The 18,217-nt window shown below is 41.4% G+C and overlaps 2 protein-coding genes across 2 annotated transcripts in view; both read left to right on the forward strand.

Moving 5' to 3' along the window:
• LOC308584781 (putative lysosomal acid lipase/cholesteryl ester hydrolase) overlaps positions 1 to 5,754 on the forward strand; it is a 40,812-nt gene extending 35,058 nt beyond the window's left edge. Inside the window, exons 3-4 of the mRNA XM_081189848.1 lie at positions 1,776 to 1,847; positions 3,210 to 5,754. Coding sequence (XP_081045974.1) covers positions 1,776 to 1,847; positions 3,210 to 3,443 — 306 coding nt within the window. The 3' untranslated portion in view covers positions 3,444 to 5,754. The remainder of the gene's footprint in view (positions 1 to 1,775; positions 1,848 to 3,209) is intronic.
• A 2,272-nt stretch (positions 5,755 to 8,026) lies between these two features.
• LOC308584737 (putative lysosomal acid lipase/cholesteryl ester hydrolase) overlaps positions 8,027 to 18,217 on the forward strand; it is a 29,208-nt gene continuing 19,017 nt past the window's right edge. The window contains exons 1-5 of the mRNA XM_081189749.1: positions 8,027 to 8,249; positions 8,878 to 8,995; positions 12,523 to 12,721; positions 14,130 to 14,239; positions 16,305 to 16,444. Coding sequence (XP_081045875.1) covers positions 8,121 to 8,249; positions 8,878 to 8,995; positions 12,523 to 12,721; positions 14,130 to 14,239; positions 16,305 to 16,444 — 696 coding nt within the window. The 5' untranslated portion in view covers positions 8,027 to 8,120. The remainder of the gene's footprint in view (positions 8,250 to 8,877; positions 8,996 to 12,522; positions 12,722 to 14,129; positions 14,240 to 16,304; positions 16,445 to 18,217) is intronic.

The raw sequence follows: 18,217 nt of genomic DNA on the forward strand, positions 1-18,217 counted from the left end.
CTGAGTTACAGCATGACTATTGATTCATTCACTAATTCCTGTTTATGCCCCGGGGATATTCTAGATCCACTTCAGTTGGGGTTTAGGCCCAGTTTTGGCACAGAAGCTGCTTTGGTTGCCTGATATGATGACTTCTGTTGGAGCTAGACATTAGAAATGTGTCCCTATTAATTATCCTGGACCTCTCAATGACTTTTGATACCATTGACCATACTGTCTTTTTGGAGCGGCTCTGTGAGTTGGGGCTAAGCAGCACTGCTTTGCAGTGGTTCTGGTTCTACTTGCATGGTGATGCTTGGGAAGTGCTGTTTGGTCGTGTGGATCCTTCAATGTGGGGTTCCTTAAGGTTCAATTTTATCCCGCATGGGATACATTCCCACTGAAGGAGCAAGTACATCACTTAGGGGTACTTCTGGATCCTTTGCTGTCACATGAGGCTCCGGTAGTTTTGGTGGTGAGGAGTGTCTTCCATTAGCTTCAACTGATGGCCCAGCTGTGCCCCTATCTGGGCAGGGATAGCCTAACTTCAGTTGTCTATGCTCTGGTCTTCTTCCATCTGCCTTGCCCCACCCCCCCAGCCCTGGAAGTCCTCATAAGGAAGCAGTGCCTGGAAGAAGAACTGTGACGGGAAAGACTTCATCAGGCAAGGCCTCCTTCCACCTGCCTTGCCCTACCCTCCAGTCTCTGCTTCTCAACTTGTGTTGTATTATTTTATGCACTATGGCTTGCTGTTGTTTTATTGATTATAGTTTAGAAATTATTTATTGTAATTGTTAAGGGTGGATTTCTGTTTAATTTTTATATGCTGATATTTAATATTATTCTATACTATTCTAATGAATATTGAATATTACTTTATTTGACTTAGGTTGCGTATTTTAAAGTTATGTTTTATTATCACATTTTTGTATTGCATTAGATTGTATAATTAGAATGTATTAGACTGCATTATTAGATTGCATTAGAATGTATACATTCTTTGTTTCTTCAGCTTGTAAACTGCCTTGAGTATTGTAAGATAGAAAGACGGTATACAAATTAAAAGATGATGATGATGGTAACCTATAGGTTACAATCCTGCAACATGTTACACCTGGGGATGCCTTTGAAGACAGTTCAGAAACTTCAGTGGGTGCAGAATTCAGCAGCCAGTTTGCACACTGGGGCAAGACAGTTTGGGCAGATAACACCAATCCTGGCCCAACTGCAATAGCTGCCAGTCAGTTTCTGGATCTAATTCATGGTACTGGTTTTGACCTATAAGGCCTTGAAGTGACTCAGTACCACTATACTCAAGGATTGCCTCTCCCCATAGGAACGGACCCAGACCCTTAAACCATCATCTGAGACCCTTCTTCATGTGCCCCGTCCACAAAAAGTCTGGAGGATGGCAACATGAGAACAGGCCTTTTTTGTGATGAATCCACACTTGTTGAATGCTTTCTCCTAGGCAGCTCATTACTTACCTTTAGGCAACAGGCAAAAACTTCCCTCTTCTCCCAGGCTTTTGGCTAATTACATCACCGATGGCCTTTTAAACCGGGTGTGTGTGTTTGTTCCTTTGTTTTTATGTTATGCGTTTTTGTGCTTTTGTATTGTAAACTGAACTGTGTTCCTTGGATGAAGGGTGGTATAGAATTATTATTATTATTATTATTATTATTATTATTATTATTATTATTATTATTATTATTATTATCATTATCATCATCATCATCACCACCACCATCATATTCCCATTTGATTTTTCAAAATATGGTACACCTCTTTTTCAGTGTAAGAAGACTGGGAAGTTCAAAGGCTTTGACTGGGGAAGCAAGGAAGAAAACATGGCTCACCACAATCAGGTAAGAATTTCTCATTATTTGCATTTCTTTCTCTCTCTCTGTCTGCTTATATGAGGGTAGATACTGGTAAGGCTTGGCCATAGCTACTGGTGGGAAAAGCTGCTATTCGTATAACACATGGTGGATAATATGAAGTTCCAATGTAAAACAAGAACGTCAAGAGTTATAAACTTAAATGAAGTTTATAACCAGGCTGTATATATGTACATACAGAAAACATAATGGTTGTGATGCCCATAAATATGTTAGCAAAATCTATATTTAATTCCATAAACTGAACATATATCAAAAGAATATAACCACACCATGTGAAAAACTATGTAGTAATCTGAATAAAATGAAGCTTTTTGTACAGTGCATGAGGTGTTTTTATACTTCTTCCATCATATTCTTTAGATAATTTAAATGCCTGCATAAGATGTTCTTAATGTCCTTCAATCAGACTTTCTGGATAAGTGAAATGCAAAATGCATTTTGGTGTTCTATGCTTCTCCAGTGGACTATTTTGTTATGCAGCATCATTTATGTATAAGTTCAGTCTCTCACTTTAATTTATTTTTATAAAAAGAATGTACAGTGTTTAAGAACAGCTTAGTTTGTGAACAACTTGGATTAAGAACGCTGCAAACCCAGAAGTAGGTGTTTTGGTTTGTGAACTTTGCCTTGGAATAAGAACATGTTCCGCTTCCTGTTGAGTGTGTTCCATTTGTAAATTGAGTCCCCCGCTGCTACGGGAAAGCACGCCTTGGTTTAAGAACGGACTTCTGGAATGGATTAAGTTCGTAAACCAAGGTACCACTGTGATTAAATTCCAAATACAGGCAATGACCAATTTAAGCACTTTTCATTGACTCGTGACTGTGCACACGCACATTGCGCCAAACCTGGACATCACTAGAAAAATGCAAAAATGGCCATAAAAGAGCCCAGAAAGTAAAAAAAGAGGCACAAAACAATGCCAAGCAATCCTAGGAGCCCTTGCACTGACTGTCAAGGCATGTGGAGAGTTGAAGTTTGAGCAAGGAGGTTTAGAGGGAGCAATTATGGTGGAATTTGGCAGTGTTTGGAGATTATGCATAATGGCCAGACAATGTACAAAGGTCACTCAATCTATGCACATTCCCCTAGGCCTGCTGGAGCCTTTATATATATTAACCAGGAAATGTGCACAATTTCCTCTTCATGGATTATGTGCACATTCTCTATGATGCCTTGTAAATCTGCACAATTGTCCAGTTGTTATGCACATTAACTGCTCAATTTATATTCCCCTTATATGTGTGTTTGTTTTGATCAGGAAGTTTTTGCAGAGTCCTAAGCTACAAACTATTTTTTAAATGGTTATTTCCCCCTCTCTTTTAGGAACCAGCACCTTCCTATGAAATTAAACAAATGACTATTCCAACAGCTCTCTGGAGCAGTGGAAACGACTTGCTTTCAACCCCAAAGGATGTTGCCTGGTTGCTGCCTCAGGTCCCAAACTTATTTCACCACAAGTTTATTCCTGACTGGGAACACATGGATTTCTTCTTGGGCCTTGATGCCCCACTGTGCTTGTATGAAGAGATAATTGAGTTTATGCAGAATTATGAGTGAGTTTGGGATCCTGAAATAGTCCTCCAAGAAACCAGCACTATGAGTCTGTGATGATGAGTGAAACTGCTACTACTTTGAAAAATTCACCATGGAAAGAAATCCCTATGTTTATAAATGCAAACACTATTACTAAGCTGTCTGTGCAAAGTACGGAAATCCCTCAGGAAATAACATTTATGCACCACATATAATTATCTAAACCCATGCATCTTTAGTGGAGGTATTTCCTGTTTTCCCTCTTTCACTACAACTTATTCACAAAGCTTCCCAAGCTACAAAAAAGTGGATAAAATAAAAAAGGAAGCCTTTAGACCCAATTTTGCCCCTTCTAAACTCAAACAGAGGTTTTACAAGTCTCCTTTTTCATTCACAAAAAACCATGTCTCTCAGCTGTGTGACTCTTTCTTCAGCTGCTTCAAAGGCCCCTGAAATTATCCATTTATTTATGTTAATTCTGGTGTCTTTCAAACTAAATCTCCTTTTCCCTTTTTTCAGTTTCTTCCAAAAGCCCACCTCTTAATCCATATATAAATAAAAGTAAATTACACCTGCTCCAGTTTATATCTAGTCCCCATCAGATCCAAATAAATAATAATAAAGAGAAATTAACCATCTATCTTGATGGCAAAAAAGCAGAAAACAGACAAAATTCAATTCAATCCCACAGTGTCAGTGTCTTTTAAATTGTAAAAAAGGAGCAAAGGAAATAAAAAAATAGTCCTTAGAATATATATTAAAAACACACACAATGTCAACATCCCGCTTTCTTCTCTTTCCCTCCACAATATTTAGAATTCTTTCCAGTTTGGCTCTCTTGTTAGAAAATATTTATAAAGTCTAAAAATTCTGCATCCAGTGCTTTAGGCAAATCACAGATTAAACTCAGCTCATCGCCTGGAATGCTTGTTAAAAATAACCATTAGCCAGTATTTTTCTCATACTTAATTTAGTCCCTGCAGATTTTTTCCATGCAGATAAATAGCCACAGCCGGAGGGGGGGGGAGGTTTTGGAGGCCCTTAAGGCAGTTTGCTGTGGGTCTCGATCGCGCTGTGTGTCTGTGCTCAATCTTGGATCTCCCCTGGCTCCCTTGGAAGTTTTGGGAGCTCCTAGAGAGCGTCCTTTGACACTGCTGGACCCTTTGGAACCCAAACTTTTCCTTCGGACTTTTTTGAGGAGGTGCTTTGCCTGAGCACCCTTCCTGCTTCCTCACAGCAATCAGGATGCTCTGAGTGAGCAGTCTGCCTGCAGACCCGGAAGTGCCTTTAATGGAGGCGTTGAAACATAAGTGGACTTCTCATCACAAATAGTAGTCATGGAGAAGGGAAATGACTTGCCCCTAATTTTGCACAGTAATGTATATTGGAAGGTATATCTGATCTTCCCAAATATCATGCAGGGTAGAGTGGAGATAAGTTCCTTGATAGCACCTGTGGTATTGTATTGATGATGTGCAAACTATTTTAATGAAATTTTTCTGAAACATGATCTTGGATTGAACTAAATTTTGCTCAGAGAAGTATTGAAATTAATTACCATGACTAAATTGAATGCCACCCCACTGGCCATAACACAGTTAGGAAGACCAGCTCTACATTCAAGTGTTCCAAAACTAAATCTGCATCCTGAAAGCAACCTGACATGTCACAGTTACTGAAAGACTGGCACCTTGAGACTACAATTGGAAAGAATTTTTGAAATATGCACTGATATCAGTCCTACTTGTTGGAATGCAGGTTTTGTGCATGTATTAGAATGCTGCCCTCCATGGTAGAACACCTGCTTCACACCTAGGAGGCTCCATGTTCTGCCTGTAGTATCTCCCGGTGGGATCAGGAAAGAGCCCATTGTGAAGCCCTGGAGAACATCTGCCAGTCAGTGCAGAGCAGTGGTGGGGAAGTGGATGTGATCAGCAGGCTCGGGCCTTATCTTCCCCAACTGTCAATCACCTGACGTCACAATCCTGTGAGGTGATCCAGCTGATTGTCATGGCTTGCAAAGCTCCGTGTGTAGCAATATGCCAATTCCAGCAATCGGCTGATAGCGAGGCTTTCCAAAGAGTGCCAATCTCTGCTAATATCTTTGTTCTAGCAATGTCTGAACCTGTGTACATCTTCGGGCGTTAACTTTATTAGAGTAATATTTTCAAGACTGAAATGTTGTGAATAGTTTTCCTTTACTTGTTCTGCAGAACTAACTTATGGGAAGCCACTTTTTGTAACTTCACAGCTCTACATGTTTGCAACTTGTACTTTGTTCTTTAAAGGCATACCTGCACTTGATGAACTATTTTAATGAAGCTTCTCAAAAACATGATTTGGATGGTATTGAACTAAGTTTTACAAAGTTACCATGTTATCCTTAATTACCATGTTACAAAGTTATCATTATTTACCATGACTAAATTGAATGCTACCCACTCTAGATTCAGAGTATTCCAGAACAATAAAGCTGAAATCTGAAAGCAACCTGATGTGTCACACTGACTTAAAAGCTTGCACCTTCAGATGAAACACAATTGGAAATGAGTTTCAATACCTGCATTGATATCCATTCCTACTTGTTGGACTGCAAGTTCTGAGCATGTATTAGACTACTGTCCTTGGTGGACCTTAGCTCAGTAGTAGAGCACTTGCTTCACCCCAAGGAGGTTCCATGTTCTGCCTGTAGTATCTCCAGGGAGGCGCAGGAAAAAGACACTTTGGAAACGTAGGAGGCTGTGAAGGTCCTGTGTGAGTGCCTGGAGGCGGTTGGAGGATGGATGGCGGCTAACAGATTGAGGTTGAATCCTGACAAGACAGATGTACTGTTTTCAGGGGACATGGGGCAGGCTGGTGTGGAGGACTCCCTGGTCCTGAATGGGGTAACTGTGCCCCTGAAGGACCAGGTGTGTGTATCAAGGATTTTAAGGTACCAGTGACCAACTCAAATAGTGTCCAAGAATTGACAGACGCAGCAGTGGAGAAAAAGAAAGTGATGTTTATTGCTGAGCAATAATTGATCCAGTGGAATCATTTACAAAAGACTGGGCTCTAGTGCCCAGAGGCTTTATATCTGAGTGCATACATCATAGATCATGACATAATCGGATACAATCACAAACCGCAGCAAAAATAAACGAATGAGCGCATTCAAGCTTTGCTCCCTGATCATGTAAAGAGTTCCCTCCCAACTTCTGCTTTTACAGTCTGAACATGCAGTTTTAACCTTTCCCCCAGATTTATGGCAAGAAACAGAAACTTAAGGCAAAAAGGGAACTTCGGCTGTTGTGCTCCTACACGACCATCTGCTATACTGGGACATACTGGGGTTAGCATCAGTTAGCACCATCCTGTTTAGCTGCTCAGGACCCTGTCTGGTACAGGGGGGAAGTGCCAGCACATCAGATTTATTGCTTCCCCCCCCTTTTGTTCAGTGAGACATCGAAGAGAACAAGGGAGGGTACTAGGGCAGAGTTCATTTAGGACCTTTCAGCTCTAAGCAGTTTGCTATAAGCCAAGCAGAAGCTTTCACGATTCAAACATGGTTTATATAAAATCATCATAGAAATATCTGGTTATATATGTATATATGGCTAACTGATAACTGATTATATGGATAACTGATTATATGAAAAGCATAAGGGTAAAATTCCTCCAGGTTCTGCTTCAGTGAAGCCTGGGAGTCATTTTGGACTCACAGCTGTGCATGGAGGCACAGGTCAATTCTGTGTCCAAGGCAGCTGTTTACTAGCTCCATCCAGATTGAAATAATCCAGGATAATCACTAAACAATAAGTCTATTCCTTTCAGGAGACTGCAACTCCATCTTGAACAGTCCATCTTCACACTTTCCAGATTGGAGAACTTGAAACACATAGCACTTATGTTCTTTCAGAATTCAGTTTTTTAAAAATTGATCCACATCCTGCCTTTCACTGTCTCCAAATACTGGTCTAGCACCTCAACGGGTTCTTGGGTCCTCATGCCATTATGATATTGGGAGCTTTATCTACAGCCCCTTTCCTAATGATCCCCAGCATGAAATCCACCTTTTCCCCCTTCAAAGCAGCCACACAATGGGTCAACATCTTTAGCAAGCGATCTACTATGACCCCATGATCTCAATCACTGTCAGGACAGACCCCAGGAGCTTATACAGTATATGAAATTAAGATTTCCTGTTTCTTAGCAGTTTCTCCTACTCCCTGAGTGCTCTGCTTACTTGGGAGACTTTGGTGTGGTTTTTCTGTTTGCATTTTACTCATCAGGTCAGCAGATGAATTGCGATGGCAAATGAAAAGAGAGCATAGATCCAAGGAAAGAGTTTCATAAGATTCGTACAACTGTTGAGTTGGAAGGGACCATGGAGTACATCTCGTAAAACCCAGGAATCTTTTTGCCCAATATAGGGCTCAAAAGCATGATCCTGAGATAAAGCAGGTTTATCAAGGCTCACTTGCGTGAACTCAGTGGAAATGACTTCTGAGTAGGTTGGAAGTTAAGCAAGGGACAATTCCATCACATCATTACATTAAAATTTTTCTTCTCACCAGGGAGGCATTGCTTGTAATTGACAAACAGTAGCAAGCTATTTAAGCCACCTGTAATTTCTTCCTGTGGAATATAATGAAGTGCATCTCATCGACAGTTGCTTCAATCTAGCTCTGTGGAGCAGGAGTCATATATCTGTTCTGGAATATGGATTTGTTTCCAGGCAAGTCAAGGATGTGGCTCTTCATATTGGGGGCAGGCCTTGTCCTAGTCCTCCTTACTTCAGAAATATTTTTTAAAAGAAGAAAAGTAAATCCAGAAGCTACCATGAATATTGTAAGCCATTAACCTTTTCTTTCCTGTCTTCTTACCTCAAGGAATCTTTGGCAATAAGTGGTGCTTAATGGTGCTATACTCCATATAACTGAAGTTCATTTTTTTAATGGGCTGCTGGGATTTTAGAGGGCAAGAAGGTATTTATTATTCTTTTATTTTGAATACATACTTTGTCTTGCCAATGCATGATTGCTCAGCATCGCTTACAATATTTTCTTTAAAAGAATAAGCAGCCTAAAGTAGTTCCCAGCTTGTGCTTCATGGAACGCCAGTGCTCTGTGAGCTTCATTTAGTTGCTCCAACAGTGGCAACTTTAGCATCTTGCAGAGTTCATTATAATTGCTCAACTGCAAGAAGAAAAATATTTAAGTGGTACACCAAGACCCTCAGCAACAGAAGGCTCCCTTCATTTCTAATTACGCCAGAGGGAGGCAGGAAATCAATTCTTAGATTTCTTTTGAACTGGCAAACAACTGATTGTGTTTGACACATTCACAATCTTACTACTTTAACTGGCTTTTCACCTATCTGCGTACTCTAGTTACCAATTGTTTTCTGTGAAAATAAGTGTTTAGGCATTTTTTAGTCACTTTATAACCTTCCCAACCAAACTCTCTCGGCCTTGCAGAGCGAAATTATTTCTTTCAAAGGATATCCCAGTGAGGAATATGAAGTGGTGACAGATGATGGGTATATCTTGAGTATTAACAGAATTCCTCATGGGAAAAGAAATCAGTCAAACAAGGGTGAGTTTGTGTTTGGAGTTATAATTTGTGTGTGTGCATATATACAAATGTTCAATAGTGTGGGGAATTTTCATTATAATTATAATATGACAATTCCTTGCTTTGCAAAACTTTGAGTTATTGCAAGAACACATAGTGCATTTGTTTGGTAATGTGTGACTATTCTTATGATTTCTGAGTGTGTCCTTGTTCTTTTTTTCCTATAAATTTGAAAGAGATGGGCCGTATAAATTGATGTGGTCAAGCATATTTTACTCTTTTCCTGAGCTATTAGAGAAATGGAAAAGTATGGTGGCAGGGAGAAAGGGAAGCTAGAGTATGTGGTTCACAGTCCATGTTGACTGCAAGTCATGAATTGGTTGTGATATTTTTTATTTAATTTAGTTTTTTGTGGGAGTTGATTTAGTTTCAGAATAGTAGTAATAATAATAATTTATTATTTATACCACACCCATCTGGCTGGGCTTCCCCAGCCACTCTGGGAGGCTTCCCCAAAAATATTAAAACACTTTAATACATCAAACATTAAAAGCTTCCCTAAACAGGGCTGCCTTCAGATGTCTTCTAAAAGTCTGGAAGTTGTTGTTCTCTTTGACATCTGGTGGGAGGGCGTTCCACAGGGAGGGCGCCACTACCAAGAAGGCCCTCTGCCTGGTTCCCTGTAACTTGGCTTCTCGCAGTGAGGGAACCGCCAGAAGGCCCTCGGTGCTGGACCTCAGTGTCCGGGCAGAATGATGGGGGTGGAGACGCTCCTTCAGATATACTGGACCGAGGCTGTTTAGAGCTTTAAATGTCAGTACCAACACTTTGAATTGTGCTCGGAAACGTACTGGGAGCCAATGTAGTTCTTTCAAGAACGGCGTTATGTGGTCTCGGCAGCCGCCCCCAGTCACCAGTCTAGCTGCCGCATTCTGGATTAGTTGTAGTTTCCGGGTCACCTTCAAAGGTAGCCCCACATAGAGCGCATTGCAGTAGTCCAAGCGGGAGATAACCAGAGCATGCACCACTCTGGCGAGGCAGTCCGCAGGCAGATAGGGTCTCAGCCTGCATACCAGATGGAGCTGGTAGAAAGCTGCCCTGGATACAGAATTGACCTGTGCCTCCATGGACAGCTGTGAGTCCAAAATGACTCCCAGGCTGCGCACCTGGTCCTTCAGGGGCACAGTTACCCCATTCAGGACCAGGGAATCCTCCACACCTGCCCGCCTCCTGTCCCCCAAAAACAGTACCTCTGTCTTGTCAGGATTCAACCTCAAAAAGTGTTTTTTATCTGTTAATAGTTCGTATTTTATTCTTGGTTTCTCCCCGTTCCATATGAATCTTGCCATATCTCTTTTCCATTCCTGAAAACACTTCATCCCTCCCAGTATCGGAATTGTTTGAAATAAAAATATCATTTTGAGAAGTATATTCATCTTAACTACCGAGATTCTGCCCCATAGAGAGAGTTGTAATCTTGTCCAGTTTTCCATATTTTCCTTAACCTCTTTCCATACTTTGGTGCAGTTATCTTCATAAAGTTTAATACCCTTTGTTGATATCCAGATGCCTAGGTATTTTACCTTGCCTTTAATCGCTAATCCTGTCAGCTGTTGTATTTCTCTCCCCCCTCCATATTTAGATTTTTAGTTAATATCTTAGTTTTTTGGTAGTTTACCTTCAGACCTGCCACTTTTCCGTATGCTTTAATTACTTCTAGCGCTTCTGGGATACATTCTTTTGGGTCTTGTGTTGTTATTATCAAGGCATCCACGAATGCTCTAACTATATGATTTTTTCCCAATTGTAATTCCTTTTATCTTTTCTAAGATTTTGCAACAAAACTTCCAAAGCTAATATAAATCACAGGGGTGAAAGGGGGCAACCCTGTCTTGTCCCCTTTGTAATTGGAAATTCTTCAGTCATATTTCCATTTATAATTAACCGTGCTTTTCGTTGTTGGCATATCTCTTCTATTGCCTTTCCCATTTGCCCTTCTACTCCCAATATTTCTAGTTGTTTTTTCATAAAATGCCAGGAGATGTTATCAAATGCTTTTTACACATCCAGCAGGAAAGTGCTGCTTTTTATCAGTTTTAAATTCTAAATATTCCAAAATATTTACAATATTCCTGGTGTTACTCAATATTTGTCTCCCTGGTAAGAAACCCACTTGATTGGGGTGTATTATTTCTTTTAATATCTCTTTTGATCTATTTGCAATTATTCCAGCAAAAAGTTTATAGTCACAATTTAGTAAAGATATTGGTCTGTAGTTGGGCATTAGTTCAAGAGATATGGCGAGATTCATATGGAACGGGGAGAAACCGAGAATAAAATACGAACTATTAACAGATAAAAAACACTATTTGAGGTTGAATCCTGACAAAATATTGATTTCACTTTTAGGGCTCTAGTCAGAAAGTGGTATTTGTCTCTTTCTTAGTAAACGTAGTGGGACTTCTTTCATAATTATGATTTCTTCTCCTTCAGTTCTGAATTTCTTTTTCCTTCTTGTTTGTAGGATCTTGTATAAAGGGTAATGTCTTGGCAGACTTAGACTGAGCCTTGTAGTATATAAAGCTAATTGACAATTTACATAGAAATATGATAAAAAAATAAAAGAAATAAGTAACTGCGGTAAAAGTGTATTTAACAGATAATGTACAATGAGAATGTTTGGAAGTCTTTGTAAAACCTCAACTACCTTTTCTTCTTCTTTATTTTATTTTTATTTTTTTCATTTTCTTTCTTTTCTTTCTTTTTTCCTTTTTTCATAAATTGTAATGTCATGTGTAGTGTGAGGTATACAATGTATCTTTGCTTCAGTTGCTATCATTTTCTTTTTTGTTACAAACAAAAACAGAGAGTGTTGTATAAATGTATATTTTTAAAAATAAAAAAATAAAAACTGAAATGACTTAAAAGTTAAATGCAATTAAATAGACATTTGGTGCTTCTATGGCAGGTTGCTGGAATGGTTCAGCATTGACTTTTACGTCTTTTACAAATAAGTAAAAACAATAAAATATTTCTTTGGAGGGAGGGACCTCTAATTTTTCATATTGCATTCAGGAGTGATTTATTCCAGACATGTGAAATTGCTGGCCATGCATGCTCTGTGCCCCAAGTTTATAGCGGGTGATATACAGTAGCTTCCAGTGAAATGGCATGTGTGGGGTACCATTGCTCTCCTGATTTCCCAACACTTCACTTCACTGGAGCTCATTGAGAGGAAGAGGGGAGGTGCAAAGTTGGGGGAGCTTGTCTTGGTATGGCATGCAGAGATGGGAGAATTGGATTGGCTGTGCCAATATGCACTGCTTCCTTCCCTCTCCCTCTCCCTCTCCCTCTCCGTAAGCACCAGAAACCCAGTTTGTTGGGAAGCCACGAGAGCAACAGTGCCCTACCTGCACCACCTCACTGGCTGCTACTTGCAATATTGAATGGCAACAATGCCATTCAAGGTTCTGATGGATCACTGTCTTGTTTGGAAAAAGACACAGAAGTTACTTCTTATGACTATACTTAAAACACTTCTGTTTCAGATCCAAAGCACGTAGTGTTTCTGCAACATGGCATGTTTTGCTCTGGCAGTAACTGGGTGGCAAATCTGGACAATAACAGCCTGGGCTTCGTACTGGCTGATGCTGGCTATGATGTTTGGCTAGGAAACAGTAGAGGGACCACCTGGTCCATGAAACACATCAACTATACTGTGGAGCAAGAAGAATTCTGGCGATTCAGGTAGAGGGAGCTTTCTAAACTTCATTATGTGTTTCTGGTTCCTAGTCTTCCTTTTAGAATGATTAATCTGCCATCCTCTTTCTACTCTGTTTCACCATTGAACAGTGCCCTGATAATGCAAAATATGAAGGAGCAGAAATGTGTGTGTGTGTGTGTGTGTGTGTGTGTGTGTGTGTGTCTATATATATATATACACACACATTTCCAAATATACTGTATAATTGGTAGTTGTTTCTTTAAAGAAATTGCATATATTATTCATTTGGGGAATTACATGCTTTGATCAAGAATGGAAGTTGGCAGGATTCCCAAAAGATGTGCTGTATGAAGAGCTGGCTTCAGGCACCAGGCCCATTGGAAGACCAACTCTGTGTTACAAAGTTGTCCGCAAATCTGGCATGAAGGCTGGCGACGCTAACACTGCTGTGTGGGAATCCCTTGCAGATGGCTGTAGTGCCTGGAGACAGTCATTCAGGTCATACATCCACAGCAGAGGAGGAGAGCAGAAAGAAGGAGCACCATGGTGCACTTGCAACAACACATCCAGATGCCTTCATTTGCCCCAGCTGCCACAATATATCTGTATCAGATTCTACAGCCACAGCAGGCATCCTAACTCTTTAATGGCTTGACTTCACCCCACAACTCACACCCTTCCATTATCTCCTGACACAGGCGGTTGCCAACAACAATATGACCCACACCGTTGGGGTAACTCAAGCACCAAAGGATGAAATATGGTCTTGGGTGAACTCCACAGATATTAGTAGATTAGCTGCACTTTAGGTGTAATTAGATTGGGTGTGGACGAACCCACTGTGGGTCCTGTGAATTCCCAGTACAGTTACTGGGCCAGAATTTGAAGCTCCTCAGACCTGGGGGGAGGGGAAGCAGAGCCATTGGCTGCCCACAGGAAAAACATTTTTCCTCCTGAAACTCCCATTTTTTTAAAAAAAGATGGTTTTTTTCTCTTTTTTCTTCCTGTATTAGAGTTGTGCTATATGTTTTTTCATGAAGAAAAGTGTCAACAACAGATGGACTCATTTCCCTCTTCTAATCTGTTTGTGTTGCATTTTTATACTGCCTAGCTGGCACTCTGATGGCAGCCCCTATTATGTGCAGGGGTGTTCTGCAGGTTTGCCTTATTTGGCTCTCTAGGTGCTGATATTTGCTCTTAACTATGTAGTGAGCTTTTTTAGTTTGCAGTGAACAACTCATAATGTGGCACAGACTAATAGTGAGCAGTGCCAGTGGAAATTTCTAAGGAGGATGAGTTATTGCTTAATCATAATTACTATGTTTCATAATGTTTATAGAAGTAGTCAGGAGAACATTGGCTTCCACAATGTAGATTTCGCTGCATATTCAAGTCTGTAAAACATAGTCTATTATTTCTTTTCCTTTGCAGTCAAGATGAAATGGCTAAATATGACCTTCCAGCTTTCATAAATTTTATCCTTAACAAAACCGGGCAGGAGAAATTATTTTATATTGGTCATTCCCAGGGCACCACAATGGGTAGGTTAGAAGGCTTCTTAAACACACATAGACCATTCTAATAGCAACATGTTTATTTGTATGGTTGGTGTCGTATATTAATTTCAATACAGATCTTGTTTATGGTAGAGATTTCACTTGGAGACCATGGAGACCTATGGAGAAGCATTGTAAATAACAATCTCTCTGTAGGTTTCCTACATTTTCCTACTTAGTAATGTTTCCCATAAAAGTAATGTTTCATAGCTGCTATGGGTTGACAAAAAGTTGTGTGTGGAGTATAATAATCCCAGCTACGCCTAATAAAGGTTGTTGTTGTTGTTTTTATTATTATTATTGTTGTTGTTGTTGTTATTATTATTATTATTATTATTATTATTATTATTATTATTATTATTATTATCATCCCTACACACCTTGCTAACTGTGTATTTGTTTGCTTTGGGTTCCTTGAGCTGACAAACTGTTGTTCAATGTCATTGAAATCCTGGATTTCAAGCGAGGATCAACAGGTTTGTACTTGCAATTTAAATAAAAGTTTCCCAGTCTGGATATAACAAGAAGCTGTAGTCTAGCAACCCCTGGAAGTATTGCATTAAGGCCTACAAGAGAAGGGGATATGAGTGTGGGCTCAATACTCTTGCCATAGTTTATTTTGGCCTGAAGTGTGTGACCATAATATCTGGTCACCTGGGGCTCTAGGTGGTAGCTTTTGCCACATGGCACAGCTGTGGTGGGTCCATGGAGGGTCCACGATGGCCACCTGGTGCCACTCCCTGTGGCATTAACAACAACAACAACAACAACAACAACAACAACAACATATTATTATTATTATTTATACCCCGCCCATCTGGCTCAGTTTCCCCAGCCACTCTGGGCGGCTCCCAATCAAGTGTTAAAAACAGTACAGCGTTAAATATTAAAAACTTCCCTGAATAGGGCTGCCTTCAGATGTCTTTTAAAGATAGAATAGCTGCTTATTTCCTTCACATCTGAAGGGAGGGTGTTCCACAGGGTGAGCGCCACTACCGAGAAGGCCCTCTGTCTGGTTCCCTGTAACCTCACTTCTCGCAATGAGGGAACTGCCAGAAGGCCCTCGGAGCTGGATCTCAGTGTCCGGGCTGAACGATGGGGGTGGAGACACTCCTTCAGGTATACAAGACCGAGGCCGTTTAGGGCTTTAAAGGTCAGCACCAACACTTTGAATTGTGCTCGGAAACGTACTGGCAGCAACCAGGTGTGGGTGGGCAACACCCCAAGGCCTGTCAGGGGCAGGGGCTTGGAGGCTGTGCTCAGCCCACCCCTGGCCTATTTAAGGGGGCAGCTGCCTGCTTGACTGACCGTTGTGATTTCCCACCCACCCATTGGGCTACATTCTTAGTTTCAGGGGCACCCTGTTAGGGGGGTTTCTCTGTCTGGGAGTTCACAGGGGGACTGATGGGCCAATACACTTCTCCCAAGTTGTGGAACCCAATTCATGTCAGGGGTGACTCCCCAGGCCAAAGTCTACCCGACCAGGTTCCTGTCAGATAGCAGGTGGGCTGCCTTTATGCTGGATACATGCCCAGTGCTTTGGTCATACCTACTCTTTCCTGTAATCAATAACGTTGTGGTTTAATTCAACCCAATACCAGCCTCAGTGTCCATTCTTTAGGCTGCCCCTGCACTTGTCATAGCCATCATGCGTATGCGATGGCAAACACTTCTTCACAAGCCTTACAATACGCAATACAGTGGTACCTCGGGTTACATACGCTTCAGGTTACAGATGCTTCAGGTTACAGACTCCGCTAACCCAGAAATATTACCTCAGGTTAAGAACTTTGCTTCAGGATGAGAACAGAAATCGCGTGGCAGCAGCGGAAGGCAGCATTAGCTAAAGTGGTGCTTCAGGTTAAGAACAGTTTCAGGTTAAGAATGCACCTCCGGAACAAATTAAGTATGTAACCAGAGGTACCACTGTGTAAAAGCAATAATGTTGTGAGAAAAGTGGGCTAATCATTTGTTTTTGGATTTTGATCAAGACTGCATTGGTTGCCATATTCATTTCTCTTCTATTTCTATTTCCCATTCTGTTTCTTAGCATTCATTGCATTTTCAATCATGCCGCAGCTCGCCCAGAAGATAAAAATGGTCTTTGGATTGGCACCACAAGTCACCGTGAAAGATTTCCCCAACCCAGCATTGACGATGTTCCTTGGGTTATCTGAACACAAGCTCAAAGTATGCATTTTGGTCAAAATACTTCTTTAAACTACAGTGTGCAAATATCTTTGGCTGTAGCTAAGAACTTGGGAATATACCCATCATTTGACCTGAGGCCATTTGTCATTCTTTTAGACACCTAAGCTGCTCAATCTGGCCAGTGCTGCAGAGTATTGCTTTAGCTACTCTATACCTAGGACTATTTTTGAGTAAAAAAAAAAGGGAGGGTGTGCCTGTCTTTTTATCTTGCTGTGTCATGGGTGCCAGCACAAAATGTCTGACGTGGGCAGTAAAAAGAGGTGCCAGTGTGAGGACGATCCTCATACCTTTGTTTGTATCAAGTGCCAATATTAAAGGGTTTGGTATAGGTAACTCCCCATTATGTGTGTTCTATTTGCGCCCAACCGTGCGTACAAGCGGGGCCAGCAAATTAATCCTGCAAATGGGAAACACCCTGGAGAGTTCTCCTGGCTTTAGGAAGGGTCTCCTCACAAGCAGGAGGCCTCCCCACCTAACAGCTGAAATGTGGGGTGGCTCAGCAGCAGCCACTTCTCCACCCATTTTCCTACTTAGTAATGTTTCCCATACATGTAATGTTTCAACTGTGAGCTGCAGGAACAGCAGAGCTTGCATCATTGACAGGGCGAGGAGGTCTTCCCTGCACTCAGCTGAACTGAGACAGGCGACTCCCCTTTTTATGTGATTTCACTAATGCAAACACACCTATTTCTACCCTTGGTAAAAGCAGACTGAATGCCCCTTTCAGATTGGTGGAAGAGCCATTCCTCGCATTCTCAACCTGGGAATGAAGACGAGAGGCATGACACTAAATTCATTCTCCCTAACGTCACCATGCTGACTATAGAGAAGTAAAGCACTTTTGTTGAAATTAGTGAGGAATTATGCAATTTATAGCACAACTGTTTGGCAAAATGGCAAGCAGTTTAGCAAGCAGTGCCCTTTGAGGCTATGTTTGCATAACTACAAGTCGTTTGCATATTCAAGCTCTTACTGAAATGATGTTAATGTTATGGGGACCACTTCAGAAGGGTGCCAGTTGCTCATTGCACACATGTCAAAATACATTTGACCGCTGTCATCTTGTCTCTTAGCTACAATTACGATGTCTGTGTCTTGACTATAGAAGGGTTTTTTCTGCCTGACTGTGCATGTAGTATTTGAATTATCAATTAATGTATTAATTAGATTTCTATACTACCATTCACGCCAACATCACAGGGTGGTTTACAATATTAAAAACACAAAAAGACATACCATAATAACAAGCAGAAACAACACACAGTTTAAAAGGCCATAGATTGTTTAATGGGTATTCTGGTGCCAACAAGCCAGCCCACAAAATGCTGCCCTTGTGAAGATTAATCGGACACTGTGTCAAGCAATGATGGGTCTTGGTGGCTGTGTTATCCAACACCTGGACATCAAACCTGACAGAATGGACTTATTCAGGCCTGATGGCACACATCTGCCCCCTGCAGGAAATAAATGTTAGTTGGAGACTTCCGGGTTGGCGCCATCGCCGAATGGCGGACTCCCTCCGAGCTCCGGAGGGAGTCTGCTCGGCAGGGGCTGGGTCCACCGGCGACGCGGGGACCCTCAAAAACCACGGGCACGGAGCCCGTGGACATGGGGACCCGGCTGGCACCGCTAGCGCCCTCCCGACTCGTGAAAGAGCCTTTTTAAAGGCTTCGGATCGGGTGCCGGGGAGTGGCGTGGTGCTTTGGGTCTATCGCTTCCCCTGCCGAGCGCAGCCGCATGCCATTCGACGGA

This window comes from Podarcis bocagei (genome assembly GCF_964188305.1).
Source record: "Podarcis bocagei genome assembly, chromosome: 4".
Lineage (NCBI taxonomy): Eukaryota > Metazoa > Chordata > Lepidosauria > Squamata > Lacertidae > Podarcis > Podarcis bocagei.